Below are 24,527 nucleotides of genomic sequence, written 5' to 3' on the forward strand. Positions count from 1 at the left end.
CTTGTACTTGTTGCTGTGGCTGTGGTTCATGGGAATCGTGTCTTGATCTGACATATGGGCCCATGGTATATGAATTGTTCATCGAGTACGCGCTTCTAATGAGGCGGTCGTGCAGTGAAATAAAGCTGCTTATCGCACTGTTTATTAGCCGGCAGTTATACAATCTAACCCCGCTCGCAGCCCGCAATACGCGTATCCTTCCGCTTCTCGTGAAGCACCCAGCATACTTGACAGAGCCAATTTTAATAATGAACATCAACGAATTCCCAGGCATTACTTTCACATACATATATGTGTGTGTGTGCTGGATTAGATTAGGCGAAAGCCGTTCGAAAAGTTACAGAATTGATGTAAGATAAATGAGGGCTACATTTAAGCTAAATCGAAATATAATTTATTCTTTAATTAATTTAAAATGCTTGACTCATAAAAAACATGAAATGTGTGAAACTCTATCCGGTTCTTGCATTTAAAACAATCAAAATTGATTGTGAATAATAAAAGATAAAATAAACAAGCACTAATATTGCAATTTTGCGGTTGGGTTTGAACCGGCGACTTAGATACCAATGGCCTTTCGGCTCGTGACGTCACGTTTGCACAAAGCACAAAGCTGCCGAATTGATGGCCAACTCAAAGGAATGCTTTGGTATAAATTCTCAAGCTCTTACGTGTCAATCAGAAAAAAAAAACTCTTTTGTATATATATAATTACAGTAGAAGCTGCCCTCGGGCCGTGTAGATAATTTGTGCTGTGTACAAATTTAGTAAAGCACAAAATATTTGTGCTTGGGGTTGTATAAAGCATACACACACACAAACACACACACACACACACATTTACACACATAAACAATAACAGCAACAATGAAAGCCTAACACAATAGGGACAAAGGCAGCAGCTGAGCATAAACATATTACCCCGAGGGTATTTTCAAATTATACGCTTATAAAAAAAATAGCTTGTTGATGGCGCTGCTCTTTATATTTTTTATAATTTTTTTTTTTTTTTGTTATTTTTATTTCCTTTTTTATTATGTATGCACTTGCAGCCGTTGCGCATACGCCCCGTGCGGGCGAACCCCCGCAAAGGATTATGTGTGGAGTCAAGTAATTTGTGGAATGAATATAAAGCTCAGCCTATTTACAAACGATCATTATTGCGATGCTCTAGACTTGATTGATGTGGCATTAATTAGCCTTAGCCACGCGCTAAGCACAACATTTTGTAAACTCTAAACTGTAATTAAAAGCATGTGCTTACATAAGATTAATTATTATGAAAGAATATGAAAGCAAGTAAATGTGGCATGTAAATTTGAAATAACATAATGCTGTTGGGTATTTAATTATTCGTATATTTCAAGAGATATCGATTCATTTGGGTGACAGCATATGAATAGCACGAATGAATGCTTGAATGAATCCAGTTCCAAAATGAGTTCGGCTTTTTTCAATCGAATGAATAACAAATGTTGCACACTTTGCGGCGTTCTCAATGCCTTTGTGTTATGCGTGTTGACTTATGCCAGAGCTGGCTTCAGCCACTCGTGTCTAGCCACTTACACCCATTCACACACCATACACACACAACAGACACACACAACAGACACACAACACACGTGTGTATTTGGTTACCTGACGCACACAAATTATTTTGTCAAGCTGCTTGAAGTCATCTTCGCCAGATAGATTTCCGCCGCTACGTGAAAATTTGATTTATTATCTTGTCGTCTATATATTGTATTTCTCTAACCAACAAGAGTGTGTGGAGAGTGGTCGACTAGAAGATACCCTGGGCATTTAAAATGCAATACAGAAAAGATATTTGACATATTAGGCCTTTAATTATTGATGATGTCTTGAAAACTGCAGCATATCGATATTTATCGTTTTGCTAATTAAAAAGGGAAAGTTATCGATCGTTTTGAGCATCTACATGCTAGACGTATATCGATAGTTATCGATCATTTTGAGCATTTAATTTTTAGCCGAACCTGGAATGTTAGTCAATTTATAGAATCATCTATGCTCAAGTCTGCCACCTTCCAACTGTCGCATACGCTTGCACTTAACCATTATACCTGCTCTGGTTTAATGTTTACAGGGTATACAAATATTTTGATATATGTACTTAGCTGTTGCCTGGTGCCAAATGATGATATGCAAAGGTTTTCCATACGGCTACATCCACGTTTTCTCATCGAAACTTTCGTCTTGCAGCCGAGGCACGTATTTCAGGTACAAAAATATTTATCCTTCAAGCACATTCGGCATCAGACATCAGACAAACGGGCGCAGATATAAATATATTGACAGCAGCAAAGCCGCCTAAATCGGTCAAGATAATGTCAAATTGGATACTTAAACGCTTGAGCTACTGCTCAAGTGTCGAGCACCTATTTTGAATGCGTAATGCGGGGTTAATTTTAGTTAGAGGATGGGATCAAAATGAGAAAAACATAATCCCTTTGGCCTTTTGCGTGTTGCCGCACATCACGAATAACACTTTAAACTTTATGACTGCGCAAATTATCACGTCTTGTTTACATATTGTTTCAAATTATTGCAATAAAAAATAACAACGAACGAACATGCATGCTCTTCTCTATTCTGCTCGCATTTAAATGAGAATATGCTTACAATCTGCTTAAGTTAGTTGAAATTTAGTAAGAGTATAAATGTTCTGTTTAGTACATTAACATTTGTATACCCTATACGACTCTGTGGCTCTCTGGCTCTCGTATGCGATACAAGAGTATAAAAAGCTGAGGGGAACTTGAAGTACATGAAAATATTGTTCGTTTTGGCCAAATTCGACATATCTAAGGTAATGCTTTGCTTAGCTTTCAATTTAAAGCCTTTAACTTTAAATCCTTTTAATCGGGCTAATTGATTTATGGACTGACTGACTGATTGATGATTAAGGCACAACATAGGCCATACGAGATAGAGCTCTAAGATGTACCTTACGTTATCAAAATGAATGCCTTCATGGGCTTTTGGCAAATTCCACCAGTAATTGTGGAAAATTGATGGAAAACATATTTTTACTAATCGTTCGATAACCTAGATGGGGTTTTAAAAGACACCACTAGCAATTCCGAAGAATTTGTGCAAATCCACCAGCTTATGTGGAAAACTCGTGGAATATAGTTGTATTTCTAATTATTTCTACTAAGCAATCCACTTCAAATTGATTAACTTTTAATCAATCTGTTTTTGCGATGTATTTCATACTTTTTTCAAATGTTGTGTGTGCAAAGTTTCGGTTTCAAACTCCTTTCATATCCTAAATGTATTGCTGTTTTTACTTACTTATAGTTTCCGATATGTCATCTTCTATGAATTATTTTCTCAGTGTAATGCTGCAATTGCAATTTATAATTCTTAGGCGCTTCTTTGTCAAGCGCAATAAGAACTGCAGTTGTTTTGAACTGAAAAAGCCAATTAAATTCAATTATTTTCTGTCTTTTTGTGCTGCCAGGTTCGAGGTAAACAATAAATTACTTGATACACGATTAAATAGCGGCAGTGTGTGCTATACTATATGGAGGTATTGTTATTTAAGCTAGTTTAAATCGCAAACTCAAAGCGCAATTTATGTTGCTGCAAAAAAAGTCCTTGGTATTTACACCTAAAGCAACAAGGATAAAGGATGAGGTATCGGTTTCATTGCTGCTCCAAAGAACTGACGCATAAGCCTCCGACATGGTAACATATGCTGGTGTTTGTCTTCTGGATGGCTTGCTGCCTCGCTGGTGGATGTATGGTGTTGGGTGGTTGGGTGGTTGGGCGGTTGGGTGGCTGGATGAATGAGTGGGTTGATGGGGTGGCAGCTCATGCATAATTAATCATGTTGTGTCGCCGATGTCTTGTGCGTTCAGGGAATGCGCTTGTCAGTTGACATGGTCGCGCTTTTTTATCACTGCCAGAGGAAGCGCTACGCTATATTTATCTAGTTACGACCTGTTCCTGTCTGCTGTTGCCGTTCCTCTGCCTGCTCCTGTGCCAATCCCAATCGTCGTTTGCTATCTTCATAAACAGAAATCTCACGACACGTTTCCCAGCGGGCCAACCCAGTTCGTCTTCATGTTAATGTCGAGTAGTTGCCGAGCACGTTTTCCTGCGATAATTGTTGACGTATATCACAAGAAAGAAAAAATACACATTTATATATAAAATATCTATAGGAATGTAAAAAATCCGTTGTGTTTTGGGGACCTGTTAACGCAAATTGCCTTTGAATGGCTCCTGAATGTTGATGTGGCAACTTTAACATTATTTCGCCTGACAGTATAAACAATTTTCTTGCTTTATTTTTTATTCGTGACAGCACTTTGGTCTTCGAATTCTTATAATTGAAATAAATATGTCGCCCATGTTGTGTCTGCCGCACTGGATATTTATTTATTTATATATTTTTTTTGGTTTACGCACTTGACGACGAATGGGCCCATTTTATTGATGTGGGGGGGTACTTTTTTTCTTGCTATTATAATAGCTGCGTAAAAGCATTGTCATGGAATTTGATTTTCACTGAAAAACACTTTATAGATATACTTAACGATGAATGCATGGATAGCTTTGTATATATTGTAAGTTGGGGGCTAAGTGCTTTTAATTGGTTGAAATTCGAATTTAAAGCAGAACGGAAATTTCTTTTAAAAAAGTGATGCAAATGGGCAAATGCCATATGCTAAATACGTGTACTCTTTTTGCGTTTCTGCCAAAATACACTTTAAATAATTCATTTAAATATTCGCTACTTTTTTCATTTCAAATTCGTACTCATTTTGGCGCGCTCGTGTCGCAACATGCGTTGTTATCGGCCTATCGATATTTATTTGACATGCGCACAGGCATCGATACCCAAAACAGCTGTGCGCTGCGTGTATGTACTCATACAATATGGCGTTGTTTTGTAAAAACTAATAAATGTTTGGGCCTTTTCGCTTGAAACAGTGTTAAGTTGTGCAATTAGAGAGCAAGCTATAAACATTATAACGATTGCGTCAGACCCCAAGAAGAAAGAGTATATTGAAAACTGTAAAGTGGACCGTGAAAATAAAGAAAACAAATTTACTTGCCGAACTGTTTGTGGGGGCCGGCGTAAATATTGAGGCGCCAAAAAGCACAAAACAAAATACGAAATGGAAGAGGAAATAACGCCTGCGGCGACCACAAATGGAGTGGCTGAGAATGGAGAGGAGGAAGTGGAGACGGAACCCCAGCCGCAGTCTCAGCCGCAGCCGCAGCCGGAGGTGGCGTCTGCCACAAATGCGTGGGCGGCCAGCAGTGCCGTTGCAGAGGAAGAGGAAGCAGACGCGAACAGTGTTGTTGTGTACATGGCAGAGGTGCGCAGAAGGGTGGGGAGGGGGTGTGTGTTAGATAAATCGCAAGAGTAAAAACATGCTTAACATTTTCTAGGGTAATGCGGCGGCGCATGTCGAACCACAGACATCGGTGGTGGCAGCAGAGCAGCATGACGAAGAGGAGGAGGTGGATGGCGAGGAGGAAATGGGCGAAGTCGAATATCTAGAAGACGAAATGGCTGAAGACGAGTGCGATGACGAGCGGGAGTTAACAGAAGTAGAAGAGGACGCATCAACGGCGGTGAATAATAAAGAAGACGAACCAACAACAACAACTACAACAGCATCAGCTGCTGCAGAAAGTGCGCCAAGTGAGACAGCTGAGGAGCCTGTGGAAGACTCGGTAGAAGAAGCTATCGAAGAGTCTGTAGACGATTCTGTCGAAGAAGCTGTGGAAGAACTGGTTGAGGCAGAGGATGAGGGAGAAATCATCACAGGTGATGATGCTCAGCCAGGTCCAACAGAAGAGGCGTCTGCCAGAGCACGTTCTGGAGCGCAAGCCCAGGTAGAGCCCGTGGATGAAACACAGTGCCGTGTCTGCACCACCAAGGACCAGCTGGTCAGTCTCTTTACCAAGACCAGCGAAGGCAGCACGCCCGCCGACATGTTGCTGCTCCTTTGTCCCAGTGTATCGATAGCGCCTAAGGACTTTATGCCGCAGTTCATATGCAACAGCTGCCTGGAGAGTCTCACAATTGCCATAAAGCTGCGACAGCAGCTAGAAACCACCGAGCGGGAACTGCGCAAGCGCTTGTCACGCAGCAAGAACAAAGTGCGTCGGCCGCGTGGCTACGTGGTCATAGATGCGCCGGTCTCCGACTCGGCCAGCGAAGAGGACGAGGAGGAGCTTAACGATGATGTCGAGTTTAAGGTCTCCGATGTTGCGGGCTCCACAAGCGGCGACAGCGACTCTGCCGACACGGACATCAGTGAGAAACGCAAGCCGGGCAGACGACGTGGCCGCAAGAAGGGCACAAAACGCTCGGCGGGCGCTAACAGTCAAGAAGAGGAGAACCACAAAAGGCGCAGTCTCCAAACGTCACCCGCCGCCGCTTCGCAGGGACCCTTCGAGTGCGACCAGTGTGACTTAAGCTTTCCACGCAAGCAATCCTATGTGATGCATCGGAAAATGCACGACTCTCGCCATGAATTCCACTGCCAGATATGCAACAAAAAGTTCAAGGTGCGTGGCGCCTACAAGACGCACATGGAGCGTCACGCGGCGGAGCGCGCACAGTTCCGTTGCGAGCTCTGCGCCCAGATATTCCGGCTGCGCGCCGAGCTCAAGCGGCACATGGCCCTCAGCCATGATGAGCATGGCATCATCTACGAGTGCAAGCGTTGTCAGCGCACGTTCCTCACACAGACGCGCCTCCAGCGCCACCAGAGCACCAATTGCAATCGCCATTCGGAGACGAAAGTCAAGCGCCAAGCCATGGAAGGTCATCCCAGCCAGGGACGGGATCTGTTCAAGTCGGTGGCACCCCTGACGACAACCTACTGGAGCGACAGTTTCTCCGACTAAGCTTCGGCTCCATTCTGAATCAAATTTTCAATAAGTATACAGCTTATTTCAGACACAAATGCAGTGCATGTAGAGTTAAATACAAATGCAAATGTACCACACGTACTATTCAAGATATAATTCGCGCGTGTGTGTGTCATTTATACCCTATGATTTTGTCGGGACATGCGTATCGTTTGGAAGGACCAATCTTCAACCCTATAAAGTGTATGCTTGACCAGTTCCAGTTCGACTTTATGTGGCAGTCAGTGCATATAGCAGTCGTTCGCCTCGTATTATTGTATCATATGGCAGGCAAGGGAAAGGAGTTGTTTTTATGAAAAACTGTTTTGTTTTCCCAAACATATGTTGACATATGTTTATACTTATCGCTTCCATAGGAACGAGCAGTCAAAAAGTGAGTTTGTCTCGAAAAAACTTCTTTATTTACTTTTCTTTTTGAAACTCACAAGTTACTAACTCTTTTGTTTTTCTAATATATTGACCAATCTAACGAGCTTTGAATAACTATATCCTATGGATCCAACTTGAACAGATACAATTATGACATTTTTATACCCTTATTTATTTTTGTCTCTCCGACCCCATAAAGTATATACATATATTATTGGTCAGTATCAACAGCCGATTCGATATAGCCATGTCCGCCTGTCCGTCTATCGGTTTCTGTGCAAACTTGTCTGCCAGTTTTAAAGCTTTCGTCATGAAACTTTGCATAAGTCCCCCTTTCTGTTTCGCGCAGTATATATGCCGGAACCGGCTGGATTAGCCGGATTTCATATAGTTGCCATAGGAACAATCGGTCGAAAAGTATGTTCTTGAATGAAAAAGTCTTTTGTTTATCAAGATATTTTGACCGTACTCGGCATTTAGGAGTCTTACTAGGCTCCTTATATATTAGAAAAATTATATCAAAATCAGACCACAATATCATATAGCTGCCATAGAAACGATCGGTAGAAAAAGAGGTTCTTGGTTTTTGTATGAACAGCTTTTTGTTTTGACATTAAATATTTTCCCTGTGCTTCTTAAATGCGATCATATTTTGAGCATTATAAAAAGGTTCGAAGTGCAAGGGTATTAAATCTTCAGCGTGCAGAAGAATACCCTTCCTTTCGCGTTCTTTATTTCTTATGTTTTCTATAAACAATCGGGAATTATTAGTTCGACTCGTTTTGATATAATATTTCTGTTCAATATCGGATAACTATATCATATACCTTCTATAGGAACAATCATTGCTAGAAAAAGGTGTTTAATTTTCACTACTATAGAGAAACTATTTTTTTGTTCTGAGATTTAACTTTTAATTTTCACATATAACATCGCAAACGTTTTCCGTTGGATTTTTACTTCAACAATTTAAACTAAGCGCATCCAGTTGCAAGGGATATGATAAACTTTTTACTGCTTTATATGGATTTTTCCAACTAAGCCCTAATTACATTATGTGTTCAGTTTATGTTGTTGGGGCAGAGCGTCTAAAACTGTATTGAATTAACTAGAATTTATACGAGCTTATTTAATCTTATTGAACAGATTAAATACATTTGATCAAGGGTAGAAAGTTGACTAGCTCGTAAATTGGCATTAAGCCCCGATTTGATGCTGCAAAATGAAAAGTTAAACGCCAATGCGCACGAGGCTCGTTAAACGCTGCATTGGGGCATAATAGTAATAATAATAACAATAATGTTGTTGCATAATGTGCGTAATCATAATGTTAACTTAATGTTTGTCCTGCGCCATAAGGGCTTAACTGCCAGGATTATGTGCTCCAAGTTGTGACAATTGTTCGCCTGCAGCTGGCAAAAAAGACTTGTGGCAGTGGCAAAAGATGCTGTTGCGGTTCAAATTGGTTGCCAGGAACAGGGCTGCGGCAAAGACTGCGCTTAACTGCTGCACTTACACGTACTCTCAACCCCAAACACTCAGAGAAAAACTAGGTACTAGATTCTAATTTAAACATTTGCACTTTTACCAAATATCAAAAACAAATGAAAATAAAATTGTAAAATGTGTTAGTTGTGGAAAGAAAGACTCAAGAGCTGTACCTTTGGTTCTAGCCGTGAACCGAACCAGTTCAAAATACTTGCAACAAGAACTTTCACACGTGAAACATTTTCAGTGGAAGTATAATTTTCAGAGTCTGTTGGTAGATGAAGCAAAAATGTCTTCAAATATGACATATGCTCTCAGCTTAAGTATTGGAAAACCCACAAAATATGTATTTGAGTTGAGAACGAAATGCTTGCTGATTTCTCTGACTGTAGTGTCAAGTTGGCGGCCCAGCTTACCCTTGAGTTGGCGCAAAGTTGTAACTGAAGATATCGTTTGTTTAAATGCAGAAGAAAACTTTTTGTACATTTTTATTTACAAAAGCAAATGATAAACGTTAAAAGCTGCGTGGGTGCTGTGAAGGGGGCGGTAGTAGTACACAATTTTCTAGGAATTCATGTTGTAACCGGGTCGAAACGAATGGAAAAGTTTTCCTTTGGGTTTTTATTTTTTTCTGGAATTTGTTGTTGTTTTACTTTGGCCGCTTTTGCACGTCTTGACTGTTTGTTGTTGACTCCAGCTGCTGTTGCTGCTGCTCCGGTTGCTCTAGCGACTGCTTAGAAATGATGGATGGAGTGGTAGGTGGGCAGGTGATAGGAGACCGACGACACCGGATGGTGCGCAATGAGTGGTGCGTGGGAAATGAGCGGTGCATGCGAAATCAATGGCGCATGATGAACGATGGTTGGTGCGGCAACGTAATGCGAATGGGTTAGAATGGGGGCGTGGTAGCCCAGGCCCAGTGCCAGGCCACGCTTGGCCTTGACCGAAGACTCGGTGTCCTGTTGTTGTTGCTGCTCCTCGGCAACGGGTGCGGCCAGGATGCAGGCAGCGCCAGCAATCAGCAATATTAACTGTACAATCCAATTTGCATTGTTTTATTTCATTTGGTTTTACCATTTGCAGCAAACAGCAGAATAGCATGCAACAAAAAATTATAGAAATAATTAAATGAAAATAGATATTTTAAGCTGTCAGTCAGCGCAGCAGCAAAGCTTGTAAATGAGGCTGGCAAATATTTGTTTTTGGGTCTTACAAATTACAAGCTGAAGGCTCATTTATTATATTTTTAATATGTTCTAATTTACAAAATATTTATCAACCATTTTGGCCAGCTCTCTTAAATATAAATTTAACAAGTCAACATTTTATTTGCATTCTATTTAAGCTTTTCACTCAAGTGACTTTAATATTTTCTCAACTTAAAGCTTGAAAGTTGCCTCGTGTTCAACTTACAGTGAATTTCATAGTGTTAAAGTATTTTGTTTATTTAATAGGCTTTACGCACTGCACTGCACTGTGTCTAAATTTGAACTAACGATATTTGCAGCCAGAATCTGTTTATTTATACAATTTTTGTTGGTCGGCTAGAGACTCACTCACAACTAAGTCTAACGCACTCATTAGGCAAAAAGTATTTAGGCAGCAGCAAAAATAGGAAAAAATCATATAAGAATAAGAGAGTGAGAGACACGCACATTGGCTGTAAGTAAGTATATGCCCACATCAAGTCCAAATTGTATCAAACTAGTTGTGTGTGCGTGCGTGTGTTTGTTGTGTGTGTGTGCCTGGTCATGTGCTCTGACAATCGACGGACATTCTGTCAGCCGCATAAATTGTATACAGCTTGTTTTTTTTTTTTGTTTTTCAATCGGAAAAACTATTCGGCTTACAGCACAAGTCACTCATGTTGAGTGTTGACTGGACTCTATACGCATAAAATTATTTGTAATGTATACGGATCATGTAGTTTTACTTATTAATTGGTTCACAGAAGTACACTAGCTCTTTTTTTTAATGAAAATTAAATGTATAATTGATCAAATGTCAAGGATGAAATAACATTTTTTTGGAGTAAGCGCTTTTAAAGCTGTTTTAAGCAGGATTAATTGTAACCAGCGAAGCTGTAAGCTCCTGAATTGGTTTTTAGATTGTTTTATTTGAATTTAGTGTGACTTTTAATTGGACAAGTTTCTTAACATAGGATCTGAGTTTTGAGCTTCAATACATATAAATATTTCAGGCAGGAGATTTGGGATTTTATATTTTACATTTAATCCAGCTTAAAGCTTGGGAATGCATTTGAAGCTTAGCTTAAGACTATATTAAATGTATTTGTGTTGAATGCATATCGAAGTATTTAATTGTGGATAGCTTTATTTTGTCTACCTACATTTATTTTATGAACTGCATTTAAAGCTTTAAGCTGGATTTATTGTAACGCGTAAATACATTAAAGCTCCCCTTTAAGTTCTACCGAAATTTAATGTCTTTGTCGCTTGTGTCAAATCGTGACTTGTAATGATTTTTAAAATCTAAAAATTATCAAAACATAAAATCTGAATGTCTATGGCTTAAGCGGAATATATCATGCAGGCGGTGGCAAATTGCCATACAAACATTGTATTTATTTTGTCTTTTATGTAAAGCAGGCAGCATTGCAATTTGTTTTGCCTGTGGGGCGGCAGTCAAACGTAGAAGCACTTGATAAATTTGGCCAATAAATTTTTATTCAATTCCATTTCTGGCTCTAATCTGTGCAATTTGCAAAGCCATTTGCCCCAGCCAGGCCAGGCCAGGCAACAGGCAGCAACAAATGGTTTCTTACCCAGTTGGCGAACGCAAATTGAATTCCAAAATGCGTTTACCTAGTGGTAATATCCACGGACAACTACAAGAGATAGTATTCGTATATATAGATGTTTAGTAGAACATAAACTCTGTTGTCTAAGTTCTCATTTTGAGCGAAATTACATTTTAATGGGCCGCGAGCGCGCTGAAGGATCGTTAAGGCAATTGGCGCTGCGGGAAACTGTTGCTGCTGGGCGGAGGGAAATGCGAGCTTCTGTTTGATAAGGCTGTCCCAGACGCGCGGACACACACTCTGGTTATGGTTTATGCTGCAATAAAAAAGCACACACAGTAGGTTTCTCTGTGTGTGTGCGTGTGCGTAACGGAACATTAATTAACAGCACAACAGCTAATGGCAGCAAAAAAATCCGTATGGCGTTTATCTAAAGCTGTCAGTTGGCGCCATTTGCTTGTGTGTGTGCGTGTGTGTGTGTGTCTCCCACTGTGCTCGTGTTGCGTTACGCCACCTGCTTTTCCATTTCCCGCAGGAATTTCCCGCGACCTGCTTAGCACAAAAACTTGGCACTCTGTTTTGGAGGACACAAAAAAGCAAATTGAATAAATTATTGTTTTTCTTGCAGAACTAGTCGCATAAATCTTCTAATGCGTAAAACATCTATAATTACTTGTCTATACAGCTGAAGCCCAACTCTAGTTTTCTTTACACTTAGAGAAAAGCTTTCGAAGTATGAAAAAATGAATGATACAGAAAAGAAACTATATCATTTTAAATGTCGTTGTGTTAAATATTAGTTAACTAAGAAGTCGTGAGAACTAAGAAGTGAGAGGGAAGTATTATAATCTGATCGCGAAGATGATTAAGTATATATCCCTATATATACAACATTTTGTTCTGACAGACTGAAATTCATACTGTAGTTACCTTATGTGATGGATATGCACGCTAAGACGTGGGTTTGGGAAACTCCACCATTCATTTATGGGCTAAAATATCCATTCCTTTTCGTATGCATGTATATATCTAGTATCTAGTCTAATAACACCTCGGCATAGATCCTTCTGGTATTGCTAGTTTTCAATAGTTAATCAAACTTGCATTCAAATTTACAAAAGTTGATTTACCATACATAAATAAATTCGCCTTGAATGCAGAAAAACGCAACAGTTGGCCTTAATATGCGTTCTTGTTTATATTTGTATTTTACGAACAGACAGATGCGTATTTTGGTCGTTGGGGCAAAACAAAATATTGCAAACATTGTTTCATATATAATAATTGTTGTGCAAGACAATAAAATGCGCAATTTTTGAAATGTTCTTTGCGCCAAAGCGTTTGTTGTTGTTGTTGTTATTGACGTCTGACATATCCATCAAAATCAAATAATTGACAACTGGCAAAGACTCTGAAGTTGGAGCAGGCCCAGTTTGTGCGGCTGTTGTGTGTGGTGTGTGTGGCAATTGGCGCACAGACGAGGGCAGTTACTCAAAAACAAAAATTTGAATTGCAATTGCGAAACGGCGAACAGGATTTGATGTGAGGCTGAAGCCAGAGCTGTAGCTGGAGCTGGAGCGCTGGACTCGGACTCGAACCCATTAGCCAAATGCAACACCTTCGTTGACATGTTGAACATTGGGGCGAGACTTTGATTTGCCAACTCACAAACTTGACTGATTTACGATGTCGCAAATATGTTTATCGGCCCCAAAAGAAACACAGATGCAAACATATACATACATATATATATACATATACAAAAGTTGTATGTTGTATCTATATCGTTAGCCAATTAACTGCTACGCCCAGCTACTCGCAATTGCACTGTGACAGGTGTGCTCCGTTTAATTATACGCTAGCCGCGGGTCTCTTCAACTACGTCAGTCGGTGTGTAGACACATTTGCTGACAGACATTTCGCATCGGGCTGGACTCTCAGACGTGAGAGCAATCTAATTTATTTGACTGCAAGCATATTTAAGCTTCGGTGTTTTCTCATGGTCTCTAATTTTCATTTGCCACATTAAATTTTCGATCAATTATCGTTTGAATTATGTTGGCCAGTTTAGCCAGACGGCTGCTGCTGCTGCTGCTGTTGATGTTGCCTTCAATGTGGTTTGACATTTGTAAAATTGATATGGCCTGCTTTTGGAAATAAAGAGCAGAGTTTACAGCCCGCTTGACAATTGCACAATTTACAAAAAAGGCATCTGCCTTGCTCACAAAGGGGCAGCACCTGTCACTTGTTAATGAAATGCAGGCTTTTTTCTTCTCTGGTTAAGCCCTTTATGTCTCTCTGGGATTCTCGTTTCACTATGGGCTTTGCCTTTATAACTGTCATGTATTAGTTTTCCCAGTTGTGAATGCAAATAGAGCGGCATATATACAGAAACATTCACAGATAAATATAAATATGCATATACAGATACAGATACAGATAAACATACAGATACAGATACAGACACAGACACAGACACAGATACAGATACAGATAGAGAGACAGATACAGTTACAGATACAGACACAGATACAGATACAGATACAGATACAGATACAGATACAGATACAGATACAGATACAGATACAGATACAGATACACAGATACACAGATACACAGATACACAGATACACAGATACACAGATACACAGATACACAGATACACAGATACACAGATACACAGATACACAGATACACAGATACACAGATACACAGATACACAGATACACAGATACACAGATACACAGATACACAGATACACAGATACACAGATACACAGATACACAGATACACAGATACACAGATACACAGATACACAGATACACAGATACACAGATACACAGATACACAGATACACAGATACACAGATACACAGATACACAGATACACAGATACACAGATACAGATACTCGTATCCCTCTATATGCTAGATGCTTTTTATATACCCTGCACACAAACAATAAAAATGAGTATAATGGTTCGGTGTAAGTTTATGTAACATTCTGAAGAAGGCATCTTAAACCCTATCAAGTATGTTTATTCATGTTCATGCTCGTCAGTCCTTAAGATAGACTTGAAGATTTGAAGAAAAAATATAAAAAAATCAATGTATATAAATACTTGTAAAAGTAAATATGTTGGGTATAGGGTAGCGCCTAGTCGTGCACACTTAACAGTTATTTGTTTTTTTTTTGTGACAACGTGTTTGATTTGGGCCTGAATACTCTACGCGATAATTGTGTCCCTTGTGGCCAGCTTTTTTCTTTGTTATACAATGATTTGTTGTTTATTTGGAATAATGTATCTGAGAAATGCACACCTTATTAGCTTAATTAAGATACTTTGGGGCTAAGCACGAATAGCTCTTCGAAAGTAAGCCAGTCAATTGATTTACTAAAGTTCTTTTCTTGTATTTCAGCGGTGGTCAGCATGATTTAAAGCGGAGACATATTCCAAACACAGCGAAAGATTTTGATTGGAAAACATGCAGGAGACAAACATGGCTCAGCGGCATAGGGAACCACATGTGGCGCTGAACGAGACGCTGCTCAAGGATCTGGAGATCACGAGCAGCGACATACAGGACTTTGTGAAGCTGCTCTTCGATTTCCAGAAGAAGAATCACTCGCAGCAGGACGAATGCCAGGGCTATTGCCAAGGTGAAATCTACAACTGGCTGCGTGCGTACAATGGCATCCATGGCTATGTCTCGCTTTTGGTGAGTCCTGCAGGGATAACTGGGGTTGCCAGGGCACGCGCGCTCATTAGCAACGTTTTTTTTTTTTTGTTTGGGCAACTGCGACAGCCCCGGTGCTAATTATCTTGATGTCGCCGTGTCGCCCGCCAAGACATTTTTCACATTCAGTGGAAATAAATGAAAGCCTTGTCACAATGTCAAGGAATGTAAACCCTTTGGATTGCGAAGCGGGAAAGCGAAAGTGAAAGGGCTTTTCTTTTGTCCGCTGATGAGTTTGTCTGTGCGGGGGCTTCCCACAAGCCCCGCCCCCCACGCAGAACGTTAAGTTTTGGAAATAACCTTTTTTGTGGCCAGCGCAAATAGATTAAATGAATTTGTGTGTTTACATAATTCATAAGATGTTGGCCAAAACAAAAGTCCCACAGTATTAACAGCATTAAATAAGCTGTAAAAGGTTTGACCAATTTGTTTCCTTTAAGTCCTTCAAACGGCATTAAATGCGGCAAAATATAAAACACAAAATTTAATTATTTATGCACAAAAGCGTACGCAAATTTATATTAGAAAATGTATTTTTCCTGCTCTTTTCTGGTCAAGTCACAGAACAATGTTGTGCATTACATTTTCAATTAGTTCCAACAAAGGTAAATTCTAAGCAATGTGGTGCAAGAGCTGGTAAATAACGTACTTTTGTAACATTTTCGGTCGAGTATGTATATGTATATGTATGACAAAAGGGCTTCTAGCTTCCATGCTAATAATGGGAGAGCAAAAAGTCTCATATGCGGTCGAATTGTGTACATGAATAAAACATTGACCAAACTGACCTGATAGGGTTTTTGCTTGCAAGGGACCACGTGTGTGTGTGTGTGTGTGTGTTGTGTTTGTGTGTGTTGTGTTTGTGTGGTGTGAGGCTTCCAGCAGCTTAGCGCTTTCAGTCTGCTCAGCTCAGCTCAGCTCAGCAGAGCTTTGTTGTGTTTTGGCATTTGTTTATTGTTATTTTTTATTATATCCTGCGCTGCTTGAATTTTTGAAAGAGGGTATATTACAATTGTGCACAAATATGTAACAACCAGAAAAAGTCATCTGCAACACCAAATAGCATATTCTTAACCAAGACACTGTAGAAAATCGACTTAAACAGTAAGAGCCAGATCTTAAGATGTTTATCTATTTTCTCGATAATTCCACCCAATTTTTGGCAAAAATGATTAATATCGATCAATAAATCTGTCTGTCTGTATAAACTCGTGGATCTTATATATTTAAGGTTAATCTATTCTCTCTATAATTTTACCTCGACCACTTTATTTTCTGTTTTTCCGATTATAATCGATTTTAAGACTAAATTTCTTGAATTTATCCTCGGCATTATATTGGTATAGACTTCTCTGTCAGATTTATACTGATGTTTCTGACGTTAATCTTAGAAACTATAAAGGCTCGAACTAGAGACTGTGTCAAATGCAAAAGAATTTTGTCTATTTTTCTACAAGTTCGATAAATATCGATTTTAAGTCCTGCATTCTATCATAACCTGTATAAAGATTTCGATCTTAGAAAGATTATAAGAGCTAGAGACAGTGTTAAACACAACATAAGTTTGTCTATATTCTCTTTAACTCCATCTGCACAACTCTGTTTTCTGCAAAACCGATAACTATCGAGTTGTAGTATCGTTTTCGGGGATTATAAGAGGTAGGCAAACCAAAAAAAAAGTTCTCGTCTATGGATGGGATGGGAAATATTTCATATTTTCGATACCCTTTGCCTCTTTTAATTGGGAAAAGATACATTCGTGATTATTGATATCTTAACACATTTGCCTATTACCTGTAAGCACCAAGAGTATTTAACATTCGAATAATAAACATGGATGTTATTTAAAAATGAATTGTCCATATAAGTGTCTTAAGAACAAGAAGAACATTATATTTGATTAATTAAGCGGAGCTAGGACCAGGGTATATTGTAGTCGTGCATTTTGAACTTTAGCATTTCACTTACTTATTTTCCATTTGTATTTTCGTTATCCCTTGGAACCTTACAGATTTGCATATTTGGCACAATTGCCAATATATTAAATATAATGGTGCTGACCAGAAGGGAAATGGCCAAGGCGCCCATTAACAACATATTGAAATGGCTGGCGGTGGCGGATATGTTTGTCATGCTGGAGTATATACCCTATACGACATATCAGTACATCTATATGAAGCCAGGTGAGAATTTGCTACAACTTTAACACATACATATATGCATAAATTAATAAATGCAAAATTGTCCTGCAGGCGAAAAGGACTTGAGCTACGCTTGGGCTGTCTATTTGCTGGTCCATATGCACTTTACTCAGATCCTGCACACAATCTCGATTGGTTTGACCGTGACGCTGGCTGTCTGGCGATATGTGGCAATCAGGTGAGTGCCGCATGACGCTGACAACCTTTGAACCCCTGGACACTTATTGCTCTTGCTAACTGAATAACACGGCGGCAATGTGGCTTCATTTTCTATCTCTCTCTCTCTCTCTGTTTTTGTTTTATAGCAAACTATTTCCATATTTCCATTTCCACAGACATCCGAACGGCAGCTGTGCCAATTTTCTGCTCGCACATTCCAGAGAGGCGATCCTCTTTCCCTTCATCATCTCGCCCATTGTCTGCCTGCCCACATACTTTGTGTTCAAGGTGCGCGAGACTCTCGAGGTGGATACCAGAGAGCATGAAGTCATGTACCACGTGTACTTTGACGTCGATTCCATGCTGTTCAGGTAAGCTGGCCAGGCTGACTGCCCTAGCTGATACCCTGTACAATTTTCTCTCTCTCTGCTCCCTAGATTCAACTTTTGGATACATTCCGTGATCATCAAGCTGCTGCCCTGTTGCATTCTTACTGTCATTAGCCTTGTGCTAATGCATGTCCTGTGCGAGGCCTCACGGCGTCGCCTCAAGCTCAAGGACTACGACAATCCCACCAAGTACGCCATCCAGCTAAATCTGAACGAGACCAAGTCCAGGCGGTAAGTGCAACTCTTAATTATCCCAAATTTCATATATCACTTTATCATATTCATCATTTAAATGACATTTCATTGGTTTTCTGAACTGTTTGTTTCATCTTTTGGGTTGAACTTTTTTATTTTATCATCCCAAATGTTGTTTTTTAAGTACACCATCTTTCATATGATTTCCATAGCAAGTTTTGGGAATTTACTTCTTATATATCATTAGCACCATTTAAAAAAAATTTCATCCTTTTGTGAACTTTTTTAGCCAGTTCTTGGTTCATATTTCTAGGTTGTTTCATCTCTTGGGATAAATGTCATAGCATGTATTGTTTTACATAATCTTTTATCTTATTCATGGCCATCTTCTTGTTCATGTTTTTGTTTATTTAATCTTTTGATATTAATTTCATTTGAAAATGTCTGTTTTAGGTCTTAATTCATCGTTTGCTATAAATTCAAATTGATTTTGTTCCATTCCATTGTTCCACTTTATTATTCTTTGCTCATTGTTTCTTCCGTTTCATTATCGGGGATTTATCATCTTTTGGACTAAATTTTCATCGTTTTCCATAGTTTCATTCTAGAGTTTTATTCCATTGTTTCATTCGACTAATTTTCAATTGATTTTTAGCACTTAATCCATTGTTTCATATGATTGTTCCCTTTCACTATTTTTTTCGTTTTCTATCGACTTTCGTTCATCTTTTGGAAAACATTTCATTTGATTACCATTAATACTCCTTTGTTCTGTTTCATCATCATCACTGTGAATAAATTTCAGTGAATTTGTGTCACTTAATCCATTGTTTCATTCCTTTGTTTCTTTTCACAAATTCTTCTGTTTCTTATCGTCTTTCGTTCATCTGTTGGAATAAATTTCATTGTTTCTTGCGTGATTTTATCTGATTTGCACATGTGCCTTCTGACCCTGCAGACCGCCTCGCTGTGATCGACGCAACGATCGCACCACTCTGCTGCTGGTGGCCGTTCTGATACTATTCCTGGTCACGGAATTTCCGCAGGGTCTGCTCGGTTTGCTGTCGGGCGTGCTGGAGAAGTGCTTCTTTGCCCATTGCTATCCGCCTTTCGGGGAGCTGATGGATCTGCTGGCGCTAATAAATGCGGCTGTGGGCTTTGTGCTTTATGGCCTCATGTCTAAACAGTTTCGCACCACCTTCAGATCGCTGTTCTTCAAGCGGCACTTCGGCAGCAGCGAGATGACACGCCTCACCCGGGTGACCACCACCTGTGTCTAGAAGCGAATGCCAAGGCGTCGAAGGCGTCCGATAACGACTCGGACGGAGGCTGAGACGTGCTTCGGGGCTGACTAGGAAGATGGGTGAAAGAAGAACTTTGAAGTGGTGTGTGGGCAGCTCAAAGAGATGCCTCTTGAATTTCTAAAAAAAGAGAGTAAACTTTCAAAAAGTTGAACTGATGAAACTGTGTGTGCCGGGTAAGGGTATACCAAACTGTGACCTCTATGCAGTTGAGCCGACATTTTTGTAGGGTATTAAGTGCCATTTCCATTTAGCAGACACATAAAACGAGAGATTTCAAATGAATTTTGCAGTGGTTTATGAATTAGAATTTACTTTGTAACTGTTCCTTAGGCTTACCGAACATATACTATACGAATATATATATATAAATATATTATATATATAGAGTATATGAATTTATTTAAATGTAAACTGATCTATTTACGATTAATATGTCATCTGAGATATGCGAGGAACGCCAGCGTTTATTAACATTAATTAACTAATTAGGAGTTGAATACCAATTTTTATGCACACTTGAAATATATATGAGAAAAAACAAAACAAATTAAATTAAATTATTAAAAAAAAAAAACATTAATTTAAAATACGAAAAAGAATTTGCGTCAAGCGAACTTTGAGCCAGTGAGCCCCTGATCTCAATTGTTCGCTTGTCCATTTGAACTTTTCTATTTAGTGCTAAGCAGTATAAATAATGCATTATTATTATTATTATTATTAATATATAAAGTATATATTTAAATTTAAGTAAATTATAGTATTTAAGGTGCGCAGCTAATGCATATTTATTGGCTTCTTCAATTTGTTTATACGCCGCGCGAGCCAAAACTGATTTTTAATTGAGTTTGAACAAGTTCCAATAAATGTTCGATGTGAGTTAATTAGCTTTTATGGGTATTGTTGTTTATTCTGCTCAGTTCTCGCATTTCAGTTCTCGCTGACCACGGCATTCACCTCCAGGGGCAGTTCCTCCTCCTTGCCAGACGCATCCTCCGCTCGCACCGAGTCCTCGCCATCGTCCAGTATACCCTGGCCGTGCGTTGAGATGCGCAGCAGGGACTTCAATTTGGTGGCCTGAAATTTGAACTGCCAAAGAGAAGAGAAACTAGTTCAGGTTGCTCGACTCGAATATACCCTATAATCCTTATTTCGACAAACACATGCACTCACACACGTTTTTGCCTTGACTACCGAATTTGTATTCCAATTAAAAGTTCTCCATCGATTTGCTGCATTTTCGGGCTTTCATTTGGTTAAATTTAATCAAATTTTGCTGAATTTCAATTTGCACATTGAAAAGCTACAAAAATGCGGCAGTTGAGGGTAGTTTGATTGTTCAGCTATTTGTGGCTTCCCTTCTTTTTTTTCTTTTTTTTTGTTATGCTGGCTGGCTTAGGCTAATCGGTTGGCACGGCCAGGAGCCATTGGGCGCGTTGATAGACTACTCGACTTACTTCAGTGGGCAGCAGCAGATCCTGGGCGTGACTCATGAAACGGTTGTAGTGCTCGGCGGCCAGGGCCAGGCGTCCGGTCTCGTAGCAGAAGAGCGCAAAGTTGAGGAACACCAAAGGATGCCGCTGACCACCCTGTTGTTGTCCACTGGCCAGACTGCAGGCACGCTCGAGCGCCACAAAAGCGTTCTCCAAGTCCTCCAGTTTGCGTAAGCACACTAGAGGGGATCAGGATATTCGAATTAGGCCACATGGCATACGCGGGGCAACACTTACGGCCCAGCAGCATGTAGCACTCGGCGTTGTCCTTGCGCAGGTTTATGGCCGCGGCGAGCGTGTGAAAGGCGCTCGCATATTGCTCCGCTGTTTCACGGTCAGAAGGTCGGGTCGTTGGATAAACATTAAGTGGTAAATAGAAAACAATAACAACACATAATGCTTAGCAATAACAACAAAGAATTCTATAGACCTAGACGGCTCCGTGAATTCTTAAAACCTGCCCATTTTTTTGTTTTTTTTTTTGTTCTTTGCGTATTTTTGTTTTCAACAATTTTATGAAAAGCCTGCCCCAGCGCCCATTCTCTTGATGATTCTTTTTTATTATGCACTCTTTCCGCCAGCTGTAGACATGGACTTTTATTATTGTTCCGTCGCGGGACAAGTGCTTTTTGGCGGCATAGGTCCGGCAGAGGTTGGCTTTAAAATTACACGTAATAAAGAGAAGAAGGGAAAGACTTTTGGGGTGCACAACTGGCAGTAATCATTTATATTATCAATTATATTAATTTTACTTTATTTTACTTTAGCCAGATATTAGGTATTTCATTAGGGTTCGAACCCGCTTCCCTCATTGTTGAATAGCCATAGAGATTGGGAAAACAGAACATTGGAGGACGCTAATATTAACTTCTATATGCTATTTACTGTGTGTGTAAGTCTGTATCTATGTATGTATGTGTGTATGTGTGGACTTTACTTACAGGCAATATAAATGAGACTCAGATTGTAGAGCGCATTGTAGTTGAGGGGCGATATCCAAACTGATTTGCGTAGCGATGAAACCGCCTGCAAACGATTATGAAAATAATTAACAGAATACCCAATACCGTGTTACTTGGCTAACAGCAACAGCAACAACAACAACAAGTTGCTCACCGCGATGAACTTTTGCTTCTTGAAAAAGCAAAGGCCAATATTGTTCCAGAGTTCGGCAATTTCCGGCTCAGTGTCTGCGATTTGGCTGTATTTGCTTAAGGCGGCATCGACATCGTTGCGCGACTGTCAATTCAAAAACCCAAACCCCCAGATATTTTCACTCTGCCCCAACTCTAGCTACGTACGCCCACTCACCTGCAAAATGGCGCCCAGGGCGAGCAGACCTTTCGGCGCACAGTTCCGCTCAATGTTGACGATTTCCGCCAAACGATCGAATGCCTTTTGAGTTTCATTGATTTTCAAGTACAACACGCTGATTTCAGTCAGCACATCGGCATTCTCGGGCGTCAGGCTGCAAGGGGTTAAGAGCGAGGCAAGTTTGAAAAGTTTACAGATAACAAATTTGAGAGAATCCACTTCAGGCATTCAACATTAACGGAGAAAAATCAAGAAATCATGAAATCATGCAAATTTCTTTCATTTATACTGACTGCAAGCAGGTCTCGAGCACATCGATGGCCTTCTGGTAGTCCTTGTCCTTGCGATAGAGCTCGGCCAGGCGGACATAGCTCTCCAGTTTCTTGCCCGCCTGCACGGCCAGCTCAAAGTAGCCCCTGGCCTCGTGCTGCTGCTGGCGGGCGAGCTCCAGCTGGGGCTGTGTGGCCGCCGAGCGATAGAGCAGCTCGCCCAGATAGTGATAGATCTCGTGATCCTTGCGTGGACTCTGCTGCTCAGCCTCGCGGAACACGCTCAGCGCCTGACCAAAACGGCCCATGCTGTAGCTGACAGAGGGGATTGGGGGGTACTTACTTTATGGACAGAAAAATCGATAACCACAATTGGACATACAGTGTGCGTCCGATTTCCTTGTACGTTTCGATGTTGCGCGTGTTGAGCTCGGCGGCCTTTTGTAGGTTGCGCAGCGCCTCAATGTTATTGCCATCTTCGCGCTCAATTAAACCCTGCGCCAGGAATCAGAGCTCAATCAATTAGAAATAATGCGCCGCACCGCAGCGCACACTCACCTGCACAAAGTACAGATATTCCGCATTCAAATGTCGATTCAGTTCACGTGCGATGAGCCGGCGACAATGCTCGAATTGGCGGCGTGTGAAATAGATGTGAAGCAGCCAGTCGATGTTGGCATCTGCTGGCATTTTGGGCGCTAATTGTTGCAGCCAGAGCAGAAGTCAGAGCTAAACTAAACAAAACTCAACTCTAACCCACCTGGCTTTACCACCTCCAGCGAGGGCAGCTCGATGAGTGCTCCGTTGCAGTTGATCTGCTCGCTGCCTGCTTCGTACATGAAGTTGACCTTTCCCTGCTTTTCGGCTGCTGTGGGGGAGGAAAATATTTACAAATAAAAAAAGCTCTTCCCTGGAAGTTGGCACGAACTGGGTTTGTTGTGGCAGCCGGCGGTTGCCATGGCTCACCAATTGCTTGGGGTTGCCACCTCTTCCAAATAACTGAGCCTTGGGGTGGACATTATACGTACGCAGAAACCAGTCAACATGTTTTCAAAGGTATTCATGTTCCTGTGGTAAATGTCAGTAAAAGGCAGCATCCATTATGTGTATATATTTTTGTACATCTGTGATAGAATTTTATCTCTATATATATAACTGACTGATTGGTGATCAATCCGAAGCCCATATCGTAAGAGCTAGAAGGCTGAAATTTTCATCGTAGTTAGCTAATAATATGAAGTAGCACGTTAAGAAATTCCATCCGATCTGTTTGGACTCATATTCACAGATCTTTTATAGAAGAAATCTAGAATGCTTGTAAGTGGATACAGTGTATCTCCCTAGTCGGCTACTCCCAACTAGAGCGCTCTTAAATGTCATATACGCATCGTGTACAATTGATACCATTTCTGACCCCAGTTGTAGCCCCTTTGGGTGAGTCGAATGAATTAACCTGACAAATTAATTAATGCACGTGTTTGCGTGTTACCAAAAGCGTCTTTGGGCCAGGCCTAAAAGGCGTTTAAGCAAATGCCACGTTGCGAATTTTTAATTAGTGTTCAACTGAAATCCGAGACCAATTGAAATGCAATAAAAACAACCTATAAATGTGGCAGGCAAGGTAAAATAATTGACGATCAAATTGCAATTGAGTAAACGGACAAATCAACAAATAACAACAAGAGTGTCGCGAGTCGAGTGTGCTCGACTGCCAGATGACCTGTTGCCTTAAAGAATAATAAAAGCATGGGCTGGCAATTGATAATTATCGGTTCACACAAATTTGGATGAGTTGTTGATCATTTGTAACAGATTTAATTTAAAGCATATTCATATCATGCCATAAATGATTACAAAAGCAAAGGCTACAAATCGATATTTATCGGTTGAGATAAAATTTGATTAGTTATCGATATTTTTAAGTCAAT

The 24,527-nt window shown here is 40.2% G+C and overlaps 4 protein-coding genes across 7 annotated transcripts in view; 2 read left to right on the top strand and 2 right to left on the bottom strand.

Annotated features, from left to right (window-relative positions):
* The window catches only part of LOC115762085 (sex peptide receptor), a 101,368-nt gene extending 80,959 nt beyond the window's left edge, over positions 1 to 20,409 (top strand). Inside the window, exons 4-9 of one of the 2 annotated variants that reach the window (XM_030704180.1) lie at positions 14,961 to 15,260; positions 17,290 to 17,461; positions 17,531 to 17,657; positions 17,815 to 18,009; positions 18,076 to 18,258; positions 19,181 to 20,409. In XM_030704180.1, coding sequence (XP_030560040.1) covers positions 15,027 to 15,260; positions 17,290 to 17,461; positions 17,531 to 17,657; positions 17,815 to 18,009; positions 18,076 to 18,258; positions 19,181 to 19,502 — 1,233 coding nt within the window. In that variant the 5' untranslated portion in view covers positions 14,961 to 15,026 and the 3' untranslated portion in view covers positions 19,503 to 20,409. The remainder of the gene's footprint in view (positions 1 to 14,960; positions 15,261 to 17,289; positions 17,462 to 17,530; positions 17,658 to 17,814; positions 18,010 to 18,075; positions 18,259 to 19,180) is intronic. The other variant, XM_030704178.1, reaches the window with a different exon arrangement.
* On the top strand, positions 4,877 to 7,046 carry LOC115762082 (zinc finger protein 316). 2 transcript variants are annotated; one of them, XM_030704175.1, is made up of 3 exons: positions 4,877 to 4,894; positions 4,966 to 5,357; positions 5,431 to 7,046. In XM_030704175.1, the coding sequence occupies exons 2-3, from the start codon at positions 5,154 to 5,156 to the stop codon at positions 6,898 to 6,900; spliced, it is 1,674 nt and encodes a 557-aa protein (XP_030560035.1). In that variant the 5' UTR covers positions 4,877 to 4,894; positions 4,966 to 5,153; the 3' UTR covers positions 6,901 to 7,046. The 2 variants fall into 2 exon arrangements, with proteins under 2 accessions (XP_030560035.1, XP_030560034.1); XM_030704174.1 differs by lacking the exon at positions 4,877 to 4,894 and having other exon boundaries at positions 4,907 to 5,357.
* Positions 9,301 to 10,251, bottom strand: LOC115762086. The gene is made up of 2 exons (XM_030704181.1): positions 10,195 to 10,251; positions 9,301 to 9,812 (listed from the first exon to the last, which is right to left on the bottom strand). The coding sequence occupies exons 1-2, from the start codon at positions 10,204 to 10,206 to the stop codon at positions 9,516 to 9,518; spliced, it is 309 nt and encodes a 102-aa protein (XP_030560041.1). The 5' UTR covers positions 10,207 to 10,251; the 3' UTR covers positions 9,301 to 9,515.
* A 25-nt stretch (positions 20,410 to 20,434) lies between the features above and the next one.
* LOC115762084 (Bardet-Biedl syndrome 4 protein homolog) lies at positions 20,435 to 23,438 on the bottom strand. Of its 2 annotated transcripts, XM_030704176.1 has the most exons (10): positions 23,360 to 23,438; positions 23,158 to 23,297; positions 22,982 to 23,094; positions 22,624 to 22,914; positions 22,328 to 22,484; positions 22,133 to 22,255; positions 21,958 to 22,042; positions 21,254 to 21,340; positions 20,981 to 21,195; positions 20,435 to 20,612 (listed from the first exon to the last, which is right to left on the bottom strand). In XM_030704176.1, the coding sequence occupies exons 1-10, from the start codon at positions 23,436 to 23,438 to the stop codon at positions 20,454 to 20,456; spliced, it is 1,449 nt and encodes a 482-aa protein (XP_030560036.1). In that variant the 3' UTR covers positions 20,435 to 20,453. The 2 variants fall into 2 exon arrangements, with proteins under 2 accessions (XP_030560036.1, XP_030560037.1); XM_030704177.1 differs by lacking the exon at positions 21,254 to 21,340.
* Between the last annotated feature and the right edge of the window lie 1,089 nt (positions 23,439 to 24,527).

The sequence above is a fragment of the Drosophila novamexicana genome, unplaced genomic scaffold (assembly GCF_003285875.2).
Source record: "Drosophila novamexicana strain 15010-1031.04,08,12 unplaced genomic scaffold, DnovRS2.1 tig00000564-arrow-pilon, whole genome shotgun sequence".
In the NCBI taxonomy this organism is placed as follows: domain Eukaryota; kingdom Metazoa; phylum Arthropoda; class Insecta; order Diptera; family Drosophilidae; genus Drosophila; species Drosophila novamexicana.